Source organism: Ammospiza caudacuta, chromosome 5 (assembly GCF_027887145.1).
Source record: "Ammospiza caudacuta isolate bAmmCau1 chromosome 5, bAmmCau1.pri, whole genome shotgun sequence".
NCBI classification, from domain to species: Eukaryota; Metazoa; Chordata; class Aves; order Passeriformes; family Passerellidae; genus Ammospiza; species Ammospiza caudacuta.
The window spans coordinates 29,758,453-29,772,831 of NC_080597.1; the positions used below are offsets into that span (position 1 = coordinate 29,758,453).

Below are 14,379 nucleotides of genomic sequence, written 5' to 3' on the forward strand. Positions count from 1 at the left end.
ACACCACATTTTTTCCCTTACTTCTTTGGCACAGCTTTTAATGTTTGCTCAATAACTCTCCAGCATGGCTACTAGAGAAAAGGGAGCCTGTAATCTGAGTAACCCCGAGAGCTGCAGCTAAAGGCAGCTGTCAGGTTCTTGAGTCACTTGGTATCTGAGTTGCCCCCTCCATGCCCAAAGCCACCTGAGAAGCAGTTGTTCCAGTTTATCTGCTCTTGGGAGCCAAACATGTACCTACTTCTGTTTTAGATGCTGCCAAAATCTTTTTCACTGCTTTGTCCCTCCTGGGCCCCTCCTGGCTTTGTCAACCCTGGAGGCCCAAGGCAGCTATGTACACATCCCTGAGGAGTGCTGTGTTACAGTCCTCATGGGGAAGAAAGCCCCAGGACTTACAGGATAAAAAGATGTTTATTTAGGCTGGATAAAAGAATTTTGAGTTAACTGCAAACATCCAGTGCTGGGCACATCTGGAAGAGCACCCAGTTACTTGCTGAAAACCTGTTCTCTGCTGAGAGAATAAATTCTCCTTATCCCTCTCAAAAGGGAACTGATAATTCCTGATTCAGTGGATGAGGTGATGGTGGGACGCCTTCTCCTGGCTTCAGAAGCTGTTACAGAGCCTTCCTATTCTGGAAAACAGTACAAATCCCCTTTTTCCAGGTAGTTTCATTTTACAGCAGAGAAATGGACTCTGCTGATGTTTTATTATACAAGGATTTATTTGCCTACCATTAGGATATTTTCTCTGGGAGAAGTGAAGGAGACTAATGTCCAATATAAAACACAAGTTCAACAAAGTCATAGGATGAAATTGCAAGACACTGCATGAATACACTGCAGTGTCTTGCAATATCCCTAACATACCCCTCAAGCACAAGAACATTTCTGCCCTTTTGCTCACACAGCTAACATCTACAGATGGGGCTATAGGCCAAGCACAAAGACCAGCAGCCAGGCTGTGTTGTGGTTACTCAGCAGACACCCCAGGGCAAGTGATGGGATAAATGCCATCCACTGAAAATACACACTGGCAAAACTAGGACATGACAGCTCTTCAAACAGATCATAATCGCTTGCACATGCTCTGGATTTGCCTAGTCATTAAGCTCCTAAGATGCTAGAGAATCTCTTGGTATGGATTTTTTTTTCTATGTATAGAACTTTATTTGTAATATAAGGCAGGAAGACACAGAGTCAGTTCCTCAAGGATTGTGGCCCGCATAGAATTTGGACAGAAAGTCTTTAGGTTGCGGGGTTTCCGTCTCGTGGAAGTACCTCATGACATGAGTCCTCTGCTTCCAGACATGAATGGTTTCTTGAAGCTCCATTTTTCCCTGCACATACACAAAAGAATTTTAGACTAGTTGGCAGAGCCCAAGTCTAACCACACAGTACTGAGAAAGTTATTTGAGTGAACTTAAAAACACCTACAAAAATAATAGCTGCATCAACAGTTCTGTACTCCTACAGCCTGCATGCATCACCTGCACTGTGACACAAATATACTGTTCCTGCCTTGGGACTTCCATGGATTTCTCTGCAGCACAGCTTCCCAGCCCTGTGACACAGGCAAGAGACTCTGTCCCCTTCTTAAAACCTGCTTTGTTTCTTTCCTGACCCACACCTCCCATAAAATTGTACACAACATTCCTAATTTTCGAGCACCTCTACTGAATTTGGGTGAACAGCAACACTTCAGCTGTAAAATTAACTGCTGCCAAGTGTTTTGCACCAGTATCACTGCCACTGAGACATGCAAATTCTTCACAATTCCATTCTTTTGTACTCATTTTATAGGATGGTAGCACAGCAAAATGAGACTGCCTGGAACTGTCACCTAGCATACTATCTAAGACTTTGTTTCCAGATTTTTTCATCATGTAAAGTCAGAGTAATTGTCTTGAAATGCAAGAAACAAAACAGGTGAGCATGGCAGTCATTGTTTGGAAGCTTTCTAATGCATTAGAATTGCACAGGTGAGTTACTGTTGCTCAGACACGTTTTGAAGCCTGAGGTGCTGATTATTGCTTTGAAGCATCTGTAACGCACCATGAGATGTGTTACAGAGCCAGAGTGTTCTGCCACCCAAAACCAGCTTCCCACCAAGTACGGACACTGTAATATATGTTTCAGAATCAGTGAAGAAAACTATTTTCTGATCCAATGAAGTACTGTAGAGGGAAGAAAGTTCATTTTTAATAGTAAACTAGTGAGCAGCACCTATTTTCCCTTTGATTGTTGTTGTTAAAAAAAGGGCGAGCAAACAACAAAAAAAAGGAACAAGCTTAGTGTTAATTAATTGTCGCTTTGCTTGACATACACTTGCTGAATTCTAAAGCCACCTGATCCCTTATCAACAGGTTTGCTGACACAGATATTACCAATCCAACTGCAAAAGACAACCACTCCATAGACAGGCTGGTACAAAGTTGTTCCTCTCCTCCATCACACTCACCACCATCAGCCATATTCTCTGCAGCTTCAACAAATCAGAAGTAACAGTGTGTACCTTAATAACCAGCATGTCTATCACGCGTGGATCCGTAACGTGGGCGTTCTTCATGAACATCTCCCGCACCTTGTTCCGCCCCTGTTTCACCGTGATGTCCAGCTGGTACAGGTGCACTAAGAGAAACACAACACCTACTGCGGTCATCCACGTCGTTCTGCACTTGTTCCACCAGCAACGCGCAACTCAACTCTAAAAATCGCTACACTGTCACTCGTCCGGCTTCACCAATGTCACTAAGGCCGTTCCGACCTTGAGCCCGCGCAGCAGGCCCCGCGTCCCTCACCCACCCGTGTTGGGCACCTCGCGGTACCAGGCCCGGTACAGCTCCCTGACGCGCCGCTTCGCCTCGCCCAGGTCCCGGCTGAAGATCGGCTTCACAGCGGCCGACACCACCCCCTTGCCAGCCACCGCCATCTTGATGCCACCGCCACCTTCTCCGCCGCCCGCGGGAGCGCGCAGGGCAGGGCAACTGCTCCTATTGGCCAGCTGAGCTGCCACTCCAGCCTTTTGGGCCGGCCGCCTCCCATCTGATTGGTCAAAAGAAACGCCAATCATCCAGTCACCGTGCTGCAAGGGGCGGAGCAGCTGCTGGCTGGGCCCACACTGGGCCCGCCTCCTGAGGCCGTGGGTCTGCCCCGCCCCTCAGAGCCCGCTCCTCCCTCAGGGCAGGGCTGGGGCTGTGATTTGGAGCGAGCCATTTGTTCCCTTTGCCCTGGAACGCCACAGTCGGCTGCTGTTCGGTCAGGCAAGTGGACTTTCTCTCTGTCACTCTTGCATGCTGGAAAAGACACTCTCTACTTTAGCTATACCCACGTTTTATCCAAATAAGCGAGTGCCGGAATCTCTCCAAAGTTAATTTCCCTTTAAACACACTGGGGAATGTGCTGGCCGCTATAAATCTGAACACATGCAGTTTGGTGTCACTGAACAGACCAGAAAAGTAACACTGAAATGATCTAGAAAGGCGCAGGTGCTGGGTGTGAGGAGAGAAATCTCAGGTGAGTATCTGAGGCAGGAGCACAGCAGGACTGACGCAACCAGAAAGAGGAGGGGCGAGAAAGGAGATTTCGCATCACTTTTATTCTTTCAAGTTATTTTGTTGATGAAAAGCATAAATGTGCAAATGTGCAGTTCCTGCTGAAGTTCAGATCTTAATTTTGTTAGTAAGTATATGCATAATTCCATAGCTTTCGTAGCTTCCAAAATTACTATTACACAAAATTACTACTGCACACGTGCACTCGATTTCATATTTATTTATTTTTTTTTAGTGGTGGTTATATGTAGGAGCTCCTTTGTGCTACTATCTCTTTAGATATGGTAAGTGGGCTACTCCTAATTTAAACATCAACATATCTTTATATCTTTCAAACAATTTGTCAGGGATATTGCAAGAAGAAAGAGAGAGGCAGCTCTGAAATCTGTGGCCATACAGTTTCAAACAGTGTTAACTCCATCCCAAGGTGAGTTCCAAACCTGTCCAAGAGCTGACTTTATGTAATGCCAAAAATTAAAAAAAAATTAATTGAATGAGATAATAAATCTAAACACCAGGATTTCTCTTTAAATGTATTTATGGAAATTTCTGTATTTCACAAATGACCTTCTTCTGTGGCTAAAACACCATCTGGATTATTTATGTACTCCTTGGTATTTATTCCTACTGAAGACATAGTGTGACATAAGGGCTGTCAGGATTAAAACTTACTTTCTTTGAGGCTAGAAATGAAGACAGTGCAATATTTGTTCAACACACAGAAGTGTGTAATAAACAGGAAGGAATGAAGGGGACATGAATGTCCTGGATGGTAAGATTTTCCAGAAGCACTACACTGAAACTACATTGTGATGTCACCTTGTTGTTGAAGCTGAAGCTCTCTTGTCTGATTCAAGAAGCACAATTGGAATTAAGCTCAACAAGATAGTGGCCTAGATCCTTACTTTACACAGCTGTGGCCTTCTGCAGAGACTTGAGATTGAACGTGGCATGATCCTGCCTAGACCTGCCATGCTCCTGACAGAGTTTGGGCAGTGGTGGTCTGTCAGTGAAAGGGGAGTGGTGTGCACCTATCTTGGGAGAGCTCGCAGCAGGTATGGGTGTGGAGAGTTGGTGAGTGCAAAGTGACCGTCCTGCCGTGGCCTGGGCTGGTCCTCAGGGAGCACAAAAGTGAATTTCTGCAGGAGAGTGGTAAAGAAGAGAAAGAGCTCCATCCTGGCTAGCTGTTCTCCCAGACAGACACGGCGACCTGCAAGAAAGGGAAGAGGAAGTGTGCAAAGAGAGCAATAATCAATGCCGGAATTGCCGCGGAGGGACCGGATCACCCTCCAGCTGTGCTTCTGACCTGCAGCTGGATCCTCCCCTCAGATTTACCTGCTGAGAAGGGCAGGAAGGCCTCTGGTTTCACAAACTGCCCCTTTGCATCCAGGAAGTGTTCAGGGTAAAACTCGTTTGGTTTCTCCCAGACTGTCTCATCCTTCAGCACCGAAGACAAGTTGGTGATGATTGTCGTCCCCTGCACTCCCCCACAAGAAGAAACAAGTGAGACCAGCAGCATTATCTTGGCACAACAGAACAGTGCTGGTTCCTCTTTAGTCCCTGACTGCCAACTAATAGCCCCCATTTCCACTTCTGCATCTTATTTGAAGCAGAGGTAAAGCAGGGCCCTTTTCCAATGGCATTTGGTGCCTGCCCTACACTCTGAAGCACCTGAACTTTTGCAATTTGTAGCCTTACAGAGGCTGTAGCGTGCAAATGCCAATTTCACGGTTACGCAGTGGATCTGCTTCTCAGATCCTCCTGGACTTGTTTTAGAGCTGCAGAGAAAAAGCTGACTGACAGACTTCAAAGCCCAACTTTTGCAGGGACCAGGGAAAATTGCAAAGCTTTCCTGTTTCACATGTCAAGGTTCTAAATCAGAGGAGATACCACGCGGCTACAAAAAAATCCCAGGCTTAAATTCTGCCACTGCTGCCAGGGCAGCTGCTGGTCACAGTGAAACTGGCCTGAATGCCAACGGCATCTGAGTAGCTTCAGAGATTAGAATTGAACTGCTAGCATCTCAGGAAAGCCAGTAAACTGGAGTTCAGTGCCTCTAGAGAGTCTGTTAGGCTGCTTCTGACAGGCAGTGAATACCATGGTTCATTGAGAGGAAAGGAAACCTTTGCACTGAGCTGCCACTGCAGTTGTGTTCCCATACAACAAGTGTGAGCCTAGAACACAGATGTGACCATCTGCCTGAATTTAGCATTGCAAAATGTCCTATTTTAGTGCTCAGCAGTGACTGCCATTGGGGCTGGAAGTGCAATGCTGCAGGGTTGGATGGGATCATCCCCACCCTGTGCATGGCAGCTGCAAAAGGAGAGGTTGCTGTGTTGCTTGTGTGGTCACGGTCACCTTGGGAATAAAGAAGCCTTGCAACTCGGTGTCCCGGTATGTCATGTGAGGTAGCCCAACAGGAACAATATCCCCACAGCGTTGCACTTCATGGACCACAGCATTAGTGTAAGGCATGCTTGCTTGGTCCATCATGCTGGGCGGTCTCTCTCTGCCAATCACTCTATCAATCTCGGCCTGGACCTTACCTGAAAGCAGAAGAGATAAAGAATTAGAGGACCCTTAGAGAACCAGAGGCATCTGGTACAAGCTGAAGGAAGACTGGCTGCAGGAGATTGTAAGCACTGTGTGAGAACAGGACCAGCTGTTTTAGACAGGAAGGCATTTTTCAGTTGATCAGTGGCTATGTGTAACTGTTCTTTGCTCATAGCACCCTTATTAAGGTCTTGCCACTTGATATGCTACCTTACCCCTCCTCTATCCAGCTTGGACAAGCAGCATTAGAGAATTTAAACCAATCAGAATCTGTTCCAAATATTGGAAGAGCCTACACTGACCTCAGACAGTCCCCAGATGAAGCCCTCAAAATGAAGGCAAGAGCAAACTTGCCCTTCAAACTTCAGTCGTTTTATCATGGCTACCCCTGCCAGAACAGCTGTTTGGGAAGTGTTTCTCCTCTGTTTCTGCTAGACCAACAATCATCAAAGCTGTTCCTGATTGCAAAATCCTTGTGGAGAAATGACTCTTGAAGGGAAGAGGCTCCATTTCTGCAGGTAAGTTTCTGACTTACTCTGTATTTCTGGGTGGAGAAGCATGTACAGCAATGCCCACCGGAGAGTGGTGGAGGTGGTCTCAGAACCAGCTATAAACAAATCTGCAACAACCAGACGAAGGTTGTTATACTGGAAACCATTCTCTTCAGCTGCCTTACCCTGTGGAGAGCAAAAAAGTGGGTGATCTGAGCTGCAGTAATTGCTGGGGAAGAAGATCACTGTCCAGAGAAGTGCTGAGAAGCACTAGATCCATTTTTTAGCATGTGTTCCTGCTTTTTATTGGGAGACCGGCCTACAGCACAAGCAACAGTCTGAGCATGAGTGATGTACTTTGTAGCTCCGTTACCTCCTGTATTTGAAGGCCCTCAGCCACCTCCAGCATACTCAGAGAAGAATGCTACTCCTGCCTTCAGGACAGATGTAAACACCTTGTGCCTTCAGCTCAAACAGACAGCAGGCCCTTGCCACTCACTGTAACATCTTCCCCCAGAGGAAGTGGAGCACACTTATTCAGGTTTGATCAGATGATAAAAGCCACAGAGGAGAGAGGAGGCTTCATTGTTGTGGCAAATGCAAAATTAGCATTATTTTAAGTGGGTTATCTCTAGCTATGCATTACAGATTCTCGTTGCTTCTGCCCTGGTGTTTTCTTACTACTGAAAAATAAAAAAAAACAAGGATCAGGGCTATCAGGTTAAAGGATTATTGCTTCGTACTAAATCTGTAACACCACTTCTAGCAAAACTGGTCTCCCAACCAAATGCTAATTGAGCTCAAATTTGTTAGCATATGAGATATGACAAGCTCTCTGCATGAGTTCACCTGCTTGTCTTTTCTAATCCTCTCTATACTTCCCTTTCCTAGGGACTAGCTTCTGTTAAGTTACTCTGTATATTTAGATGCTGTTGTAATATGGATAGCAATTAATAATGCATTTAAGACTCACAGTTATTCCAATAAAAGATCTCAGACAAGGGACTTTGGGATGGACTTGACCCAAGTTAACTCAGGAGAGGGATTTATCAGACTGGCTTTCAGGTGATGTTAGTGAACAGAAGAGAGATGTGACAAGAGGCAGCACCCACCCCCAGGCTGTACTGCTCAGTGCAGAGTAACGTGGGTCACGTTGCTCTGCCCATGGGCTGGAGGTGCCTTATCCCCACAGCATGGCAGGGTTTGTAATGCAGAGCAGCAGTGCAGTCTTAGGACTTGGATGGGGGAAGTGATTTGCAAGCAGAATTTGGTAATATTGCTCATCTGGTACTTGAAATGTAGTGAATCCATGTGCAGAAACATATGGCAGATGGACAGGCCAACCCAAATATCTTTAACTTTATAGTGACTTTGTGCCTGACTGAATTCAAAGAAAGACTCCTTTTAATTTCAGTGAAGTTCAGAATTTAGGCCTTCCTCTGAGATCTAGCAAATGAGTTCTTAGCAAGCAATTCAAATATATATATATCCCAAAGGAGACACTGGTTTCAAATCATATCTTGGTTTAAAGGCAGGCTGCGGATGGGGCAATGACTCCAAAAAGTCAGTCTGTTGCTCCAGTTTCTGACTGATCTTGAGGCATCAGTCATTGAGGCGCTGACATTACACAGAACCTTGCATGCTGACTTGTTCCCTGGTGCAAACTTAGGACATTTAGCGAATTCTCAATTATTGCCTTTTAGAAGCCTTCATATTTTTGTAGGCTGGAAGGAAGGAAGTTCCTAGATTCTGAAGGAAGTGTGAAGGCAGGAAATGGAAACAAGGACATCAATAGATAACATGGTGTCCTAAGACAATAAAAGAGGTTCCGGCATGAAGAATACCTTTCTTCTCAAGATACAGCATGGAATGAAATAGTAGGAAATTAGTTGGTAAGAGGTTTTGTGCAGCTCTAGGAGGAAAGTCAGCTTCACAAGTTGGAACTGGCAAAGGAACTACTCCTGATCCTGTAGGGTCTGCTAGTATCACCCTACCTTCTCCATTTCCTTTAAAAATACATCCGTGATATCTCGGGTGTAAGCAGGGTCCCAGGTCTTCACATGTTTATCAATGGCCTCATCTATGAAGTCCATGAACTCCTTTTGTGCTCGAAAGATGTTCTGTGCCACTCCAGGGATCCGCACCAAAATGGGCACCACGTTAAGAAGCTGGGGTGTGAGAACCAAAGAAGGGATAAAGAGAGAGAGAGGAGATATTTATTACATGATGCAAAAAAAGAAAAATTAGGAAAACACAATTCTCTCAAGTAATAGAGGGCATCTTCTTACAGCTTGTGGATTACCTGAGGCAGGAATCCAGTTTCTTCATCCAAGGAATTTTGAAATAACCGTGACAGCTTCTTGAATGTCTCATCACCATAGTCAAAACGGTCTCCAAAGACAATGTGGCAGATCATGTTGCAGACAGCATTATTTAAGGGAACATGTATATCAAAAGATTTACCTGAAAACGGAAATGGAGACCAAGCCATGAAGCTCAGCAACACCAAACTGCTGGACCTCATCTGTCAGCAGTGAGAATACACAAATGCCACTTTGATAACACCAGGAGGAAATGCCCCCAAACCACTCAAACATCACTCTAGGAAGTGAAATAATCTCATTCTTACTAATATTTAGTTGCTCTATGTTTAAAGAAGAAAATTCCCAAGAAAAACTGAACTGTGGGGCTGTTCTGTGACTTGACAGGTAAGTCATTGTTCTGTGTCTGGATGGCAGGCTGTGAACTCTCAGCTGCACTTTTATTGCATATGATAATATCAGTATGTTCCACTAAACCTCATCAAGTAGAGTTAGTGAGCTCTGGGAATAACTCTGTTTTACCTCTCTCTTTCTAATTTCCTATTTGTTTACTGATTCAAATGGATTAGTGTTACAGTAGCCCCACTGTGTAAAGCAGAAGAGGCTCCAAGGAGGGCACATAGACTAGGAATACTGCATTTGCATGGGAAGAGAGCCCTGCATGCAAACAGCAGTGACTGTAGCATTACTCCTCTCTGCATCACTGTATGGCCTTTTGCTGTGATTTCCCCATCCTTGTGGATGTCACAAACCTTCTTCAGACTTGATTTCAGAACAAAGAAATCCAGCTTCCTCTACCACTCGCTCCTCCAGGGATTTCTTTCCCATCCCAAAGTTCCTCAGCGTAGAGAGTGCAAATCTCCTTAGCTCCTTCCAGACGTGCCCGTATCTTGCTACAACAATCCCTGGAATTGTGGATGAGCAAGAAATGTCAGATATTTGGCTTGTACATCAAGTGAATGGTGCTAGAGAACAGCAATTGTGAGTCTGGAGGTACAGGTCTGTATGGATAGATGAAACAGTCTCACCTGGTGCAGCTTGTTCAGACAGCAATTCAGAAAAGGATCACTGCACCTTCTAAAGCTTGTGCATGGCTGGCAAAGGTGCAGGGGGATTCAAAGGGAGCAACAAGGGCTGCTAAGGATAAAGGAATCACCTCTCCAAAACATTCAGCATTGTTCCCATAGCTTGTGTGAACTGGGTAGCAGCATGTGCCACCACACAGGAGCTGAGGATGTGATGTGGGCAGGATGTAGGAAAATACTCTGTCTTGAATTAAATTATCATATTTTTTGCAAAAACTTACATGTACCCTTTTCCATAAGCATTTTGTCTTACATAAGCACTGTAAGTACTAATTTGTGGCTGTTGGGAGCTGGCAGAAAGGTTGTACCATGTACAGTGTCCTTACACAGCTGAAGAAGTGTGTGATTGCTGGAGCTGTACTACAGCCATGAAGGGGAGCCCCCCTTTAATCAAATCCAAGTTTATCACCACCAAAGGGTGCCAGACATGCAAGGAGGTTGACCAGGGGGACACACAAAGGTGCACTGCACTGAGAAAATCTTGCCTCTACCCAATCCTTCGCTTGCTAGTGCCATCAAGGCATGTCCATTGTCATGGGACTTGCCTTCACAATTCTTTCCATAGCCCATATGTTCATATATTGGAAAGTACGGCCGGTCAGCAAAGTCCTCTGATTTGTGCACCAGGGCTTCCTTCACTGCTTTATACCCATTCAGCACTACCACGTTGGTCCAGCAGTTCTGGAGACTGAAGATGTTTCCAAACTTCTTCTGAAGCTGCCGAGATAAGAAAGCATGTCTGTTGCGGTTTGAATTTATGTTTTGACTCTTTGTTATGTGGTTTGTTCTGTTGTACCCCCATGTTCTCCCCGAGTTAGTGTTACCCTTCCTCGAAGCTGTCCCTCATGCCATTCCCCGCCCCTTGTTCCAGCTGTTTCCCTGCCTCTCATGGTAACCCAGCCCGTGATTCCCGAACCTTCTCTGCCACTTTAACCACTTAAACCTGGTTCGTGTCATGGCTTGTGTCTGGCACCTTAGAACGAGTGGCTCTAAAGGTTCTGCCTCTGGTAAATCCCTGTACCGAGGCAGTTCCCCACTCCGGGCTTGGCACCGGAGTTCCAAGAGCTGGCCCAGGCTCTGGCAGTCGCTTCCCATGTCCCTGAAAATGAGCTGAGTGTAACATCAGAAATATCACCATATCTTTCTTTAGGGCATTTACTACTGAGTGAACTTGGAGGTACTTTTTTTCAGAGATCTTCAGCTGATCTTTGACCTTGAACTTTGCAATGTATCAGCTCCAAACAGTGCCAAGCAGCAGCTGTAGCAGGATCAATGCCCTGTAAGTGGAAAAATGTAGAACACACCTACCCTGGCCAAACTGTTGTCATGAACATTGTGCGAGTACTTTTAATTTTGTCAAGAACCTTTGTGGGAATTTTTAAAGACTGCATGCTCAATAATGAATTATTTCCTAATGGTTCTATTTCTTTTGATCTGAAAGGCTAAGTAAGTTCTCAGTTGGTCTACTTCTGCTGAAGGAAGTATTGATAATAAAGTGATATGTAATTTGCGTTTCAAGATGCATTTGTACCTAAAGATCTACCCAAAGACAGGTTTCCAGAAACATGGCTGGGAAAGGCAATTTCACACTGGAGTTCCAGGTCAACTTTCTCCCTAAGAAGAGTGTACATATCTAGTACAACTGGTAACTGGAACCCTACATCTGCTGTGATCTGTGAGACTCATACAGCTGAATCAGGATGGCTGCACAGGGAATCCTGTCAGCTCCATGGGAGCTGGCCATGGAGCAAAGCCTTCTCCAGGTAGACAAGCCCTTTAATGGGACATGGACTCCTGGGCAGGCAGGTCAAAGCTCCCTTGCTAGTCAGGAACACTGAGCATATCTCAGAAGTACGTTGTTTTAAGACAGTGCAAGAGTAGCAAAACCCCACAGTTTTCTTCTACTTTTTTTTCTGTCTTTTTTTCTTTGTTTAAAAGCTAAGATTCTTGATTTCTTCACTGTAGCATTGAAAGGAATTGAAGTACTTAATACTGTATTTGCAGTAGGGTTGAAAAGGGGATTAGCACTTCACTGGCACTAGAAATACATCATTAAAAATGATTACTGGTCAAGACTGTGGTTAGTATGACCTGACGTGATATGATTTGAAAATGAGAAGCTTTTGAACTACATACAAATGCTGTATTTAGTTTCTCCACTTGGCAGGTTTTGGATAGGCAGCTGAACAGTGCTGTCCTGGAAAAGAGGCCTTTAGAATTTGCAAGCTGAAGCACAAAACACCCGTGCTTTATCTGCTGCAGGTTGTGAAAGCCCTGTGAAAGCTAAACCCTGCTTTGAATAGGAACCTACTCTAATTTTGGGTATTGCTGCAGGGGCAAATCCCACAAGCTGGTCTCTTTAACTGAAAATGTCACATGCCTGCAGGCATGCTTCAGTAACTCCCAGGGAAGCCTGCCATTCCTGCAGCCACATTCCCAGCACACAGATATTTGTTTGTCTTCCATTGTTTGCACAACTCCCTGCTCCTTTGCCTCCAGGCCTGACCACAGGTCAGGCTTGCAGCCAGCTCTACAATTGTGTCACTGGGGGCACAGTTTATCTAGCCATGTTTATCATCCTGTGTGCATATTTTTACATTCCTTTACCTTTTTTTGCTAGTTAGTCTTAAAGCTCTCTCTAGCAATTTCAGGGGAAAGGAAAATTCCTGTTCTCCATGGTATGTACCTGTAGCTGGTCCCAGCCCTCCTGGGCCCATGGTGGATTGTATGTGGAGGGTTTTGCTCAGAGGCTGCCACTCACCTGGCCGAAGGAGTGGTGAGGGTTGTGGAAGTCAATGGAGAACATGGTCCCGATGAATGGCAGCGAGGCTGGGCCCGGCGGGTAGCGGCTCCACTTCTTTCTGCGCTTCATGAAGTCAAGCAGTAAAGTAAACACTGTAAGAAAGACTCCCAGTATAGAGATGTTGCTCCAGATGGATGACAGCTGGGACCCCAGCCACAGGAGCAATGCCATTTTGTAGCCTGTCTACTCCTTGTTTCTCCTCTTTTGACCCAAGACTGTTGCTGCCTCCTTTTGCCTTTTCTCTTCTCCTCTCTCACTTTCTTGCCCTTACAGCTGCTCCTTTCTCCTTGCTTCCTCCTCTTCCCCACACTGCCTTTTTCTGCTGCTCCTCTCTCCCTGCACTTGCTGGCTTTTGACTGTGAAACTTGGCTCTACCTCTAAGCTCCTCCTCTGCTTGGCTCAGCCTTAGGGGAGTGGTGATGAGGGACATTCTTCCTCCTCTTCTTCCAAAGCCCGAGCCCAGAGGTCTCCGTTCCTGCTGAAAGCGGCAGCTGGTGCCAACAATGCCTTCAGTGGGGCGGGGCTGGCTGAGCCCTGGCTGCCTTCTCTGACGGACAAGGAGAAGTTCACAAGGAACCAGTCCTGCTGCATTTTCATGGGACAGTTTGGAAAGGGGTTATTTAAAATTGTGTGTCACCTTCTTGTTAGTACAGGCAAGTCAAGGAAGAAGCAGCTCCTAAACACAGATCATACAGGTTTCTCTTTGCAGGCTAAGGAGAGGTTCCATTGGAACTTGAGAGAATTCAAGTTAGATCAAACATTCCCTTACAGAAAGCACTTACTACAGCAATTAGCTTAGAACAGTCCTCTGAGATTTTAAAAATAATTTATGTTTCTAGGATTAAAAGTTTTTATCAAACTCCAAGTATCAGTCAGCACAATGACCTCAGCTTCTGTGGAACACAGCTCAGCTGCAAGAAGAAGTCACATATATTACAAGGTGCCTCAAATATCCAGCCTTTGGGGCAGTAGTAATCCAGACACAATTATGGAGTTAGTCAAAGTATTTTCTAAGCAGCACAGCTGTGTGCTCCTGGCATCCCTGCCAATGGAGATCAACAAGCCTTGCTCTTAGGATAGTCAGCTCTAGATAAAAAGAAGCAGTAAATTCATCACAGCTTGATCTGTTGTTGTAGTGTGTTCGTTAAGTTCATTTAATTCCTCCCCCATTTTATGTATCTGCTCCCCCCCCATTTTGTGTAAAATGGTTCTGCCCTCCTCAGTTTTCCTGCCACAGCCCTGCCAGTTATGTTGTTCCCTTAGCAACCCTTGCTATGTGTATTGTCAATCTTTTAGGTTATATAATTCCTCCTCCCCTTTTTCCCTTATATGTATACTTTTTCTTCTCCCTGGGTCCAGTCAATCACCCCCCCACTCCTCCTAGTGTTCCAGAAGCTTCTCCTCTTTGGGGGTTGTGGTTGGCTGTGGTCCCAGGGGCCCTCCCATAGCTCGTATCTATTGGGTTCTCTACTATGTCATTTGTGTTAGGTTCATCCCCTCTCCTCCCCCTATTGGTCTTTTGTAAACCCCGCCTGGATCCACCCCTTCCCTTTATGACCCTGATGCACTCCTTGTTCT

At 45.5% G+C, this 14,379-nt stretch overlaps 2 protein-coding genes across 2 annotated transcripts; both read right to left on the reverse strand.

Annotated features, from left to right (window-relative positions):
* Positions 1-1,139: 1,139 nt before the first annotated feature.
* NDUFA6 (NADH:ubiquinone oxidoreductase subunit A6) lies at positions 1,140-2,976 on the reverse strand. Its single transcript, XM_058805839.1, has 3 exons — positions 2,800-2,976; positions 2,510-2,625; positions 1,140-1,334 (listed from the first exon to the last, which is right to left on the reverse strand). The coding sequence occupies exons 1-3, from the start codon at positions 2,924-2,926 to the stop codon at positions 1,203-1,205; spliced, it is 375 nt and encodes a 124-aa protein (XP_058661822.1). The 5' UTR covers positions 2,927-2,976; the 3' UTR covers positions 1,140-1,202.
* Positions 2,977-3,588: 612 nt separating this feature from the next.
* On the reverse strand, positions 3,589-13,137 carry LOC131558204 (cytochrome P450 2D14). The gene is made up of 9 exons (XM_058805830.1): positions 12,760-13,137; positions 10,544-10,715; positions 9,666-9,818; positions 8,895-9,055; positions 8,587-8,760; positions 6,637-6,778; positions 5,907-6,094; positions 4,884-5,025; positions 3,589-4,758 (listed from the first exon to the last, which is right to left on the reverse strand). The coding sequence occupies exons 1-9, from the start codon at positions 12,970-12,972 to the stop codon at positions 4,580-4,582; spliced, it is 1,524 nt and encodes a 507-aa protein (XP_058661813.1). The 5' UTR covers positions 12,973-13,137; the 3' UTR covers positions 3,589-4,579.
* Between the last annotated feature and the right edge of the window lie 1,242 nt (positions 13,138-14,379).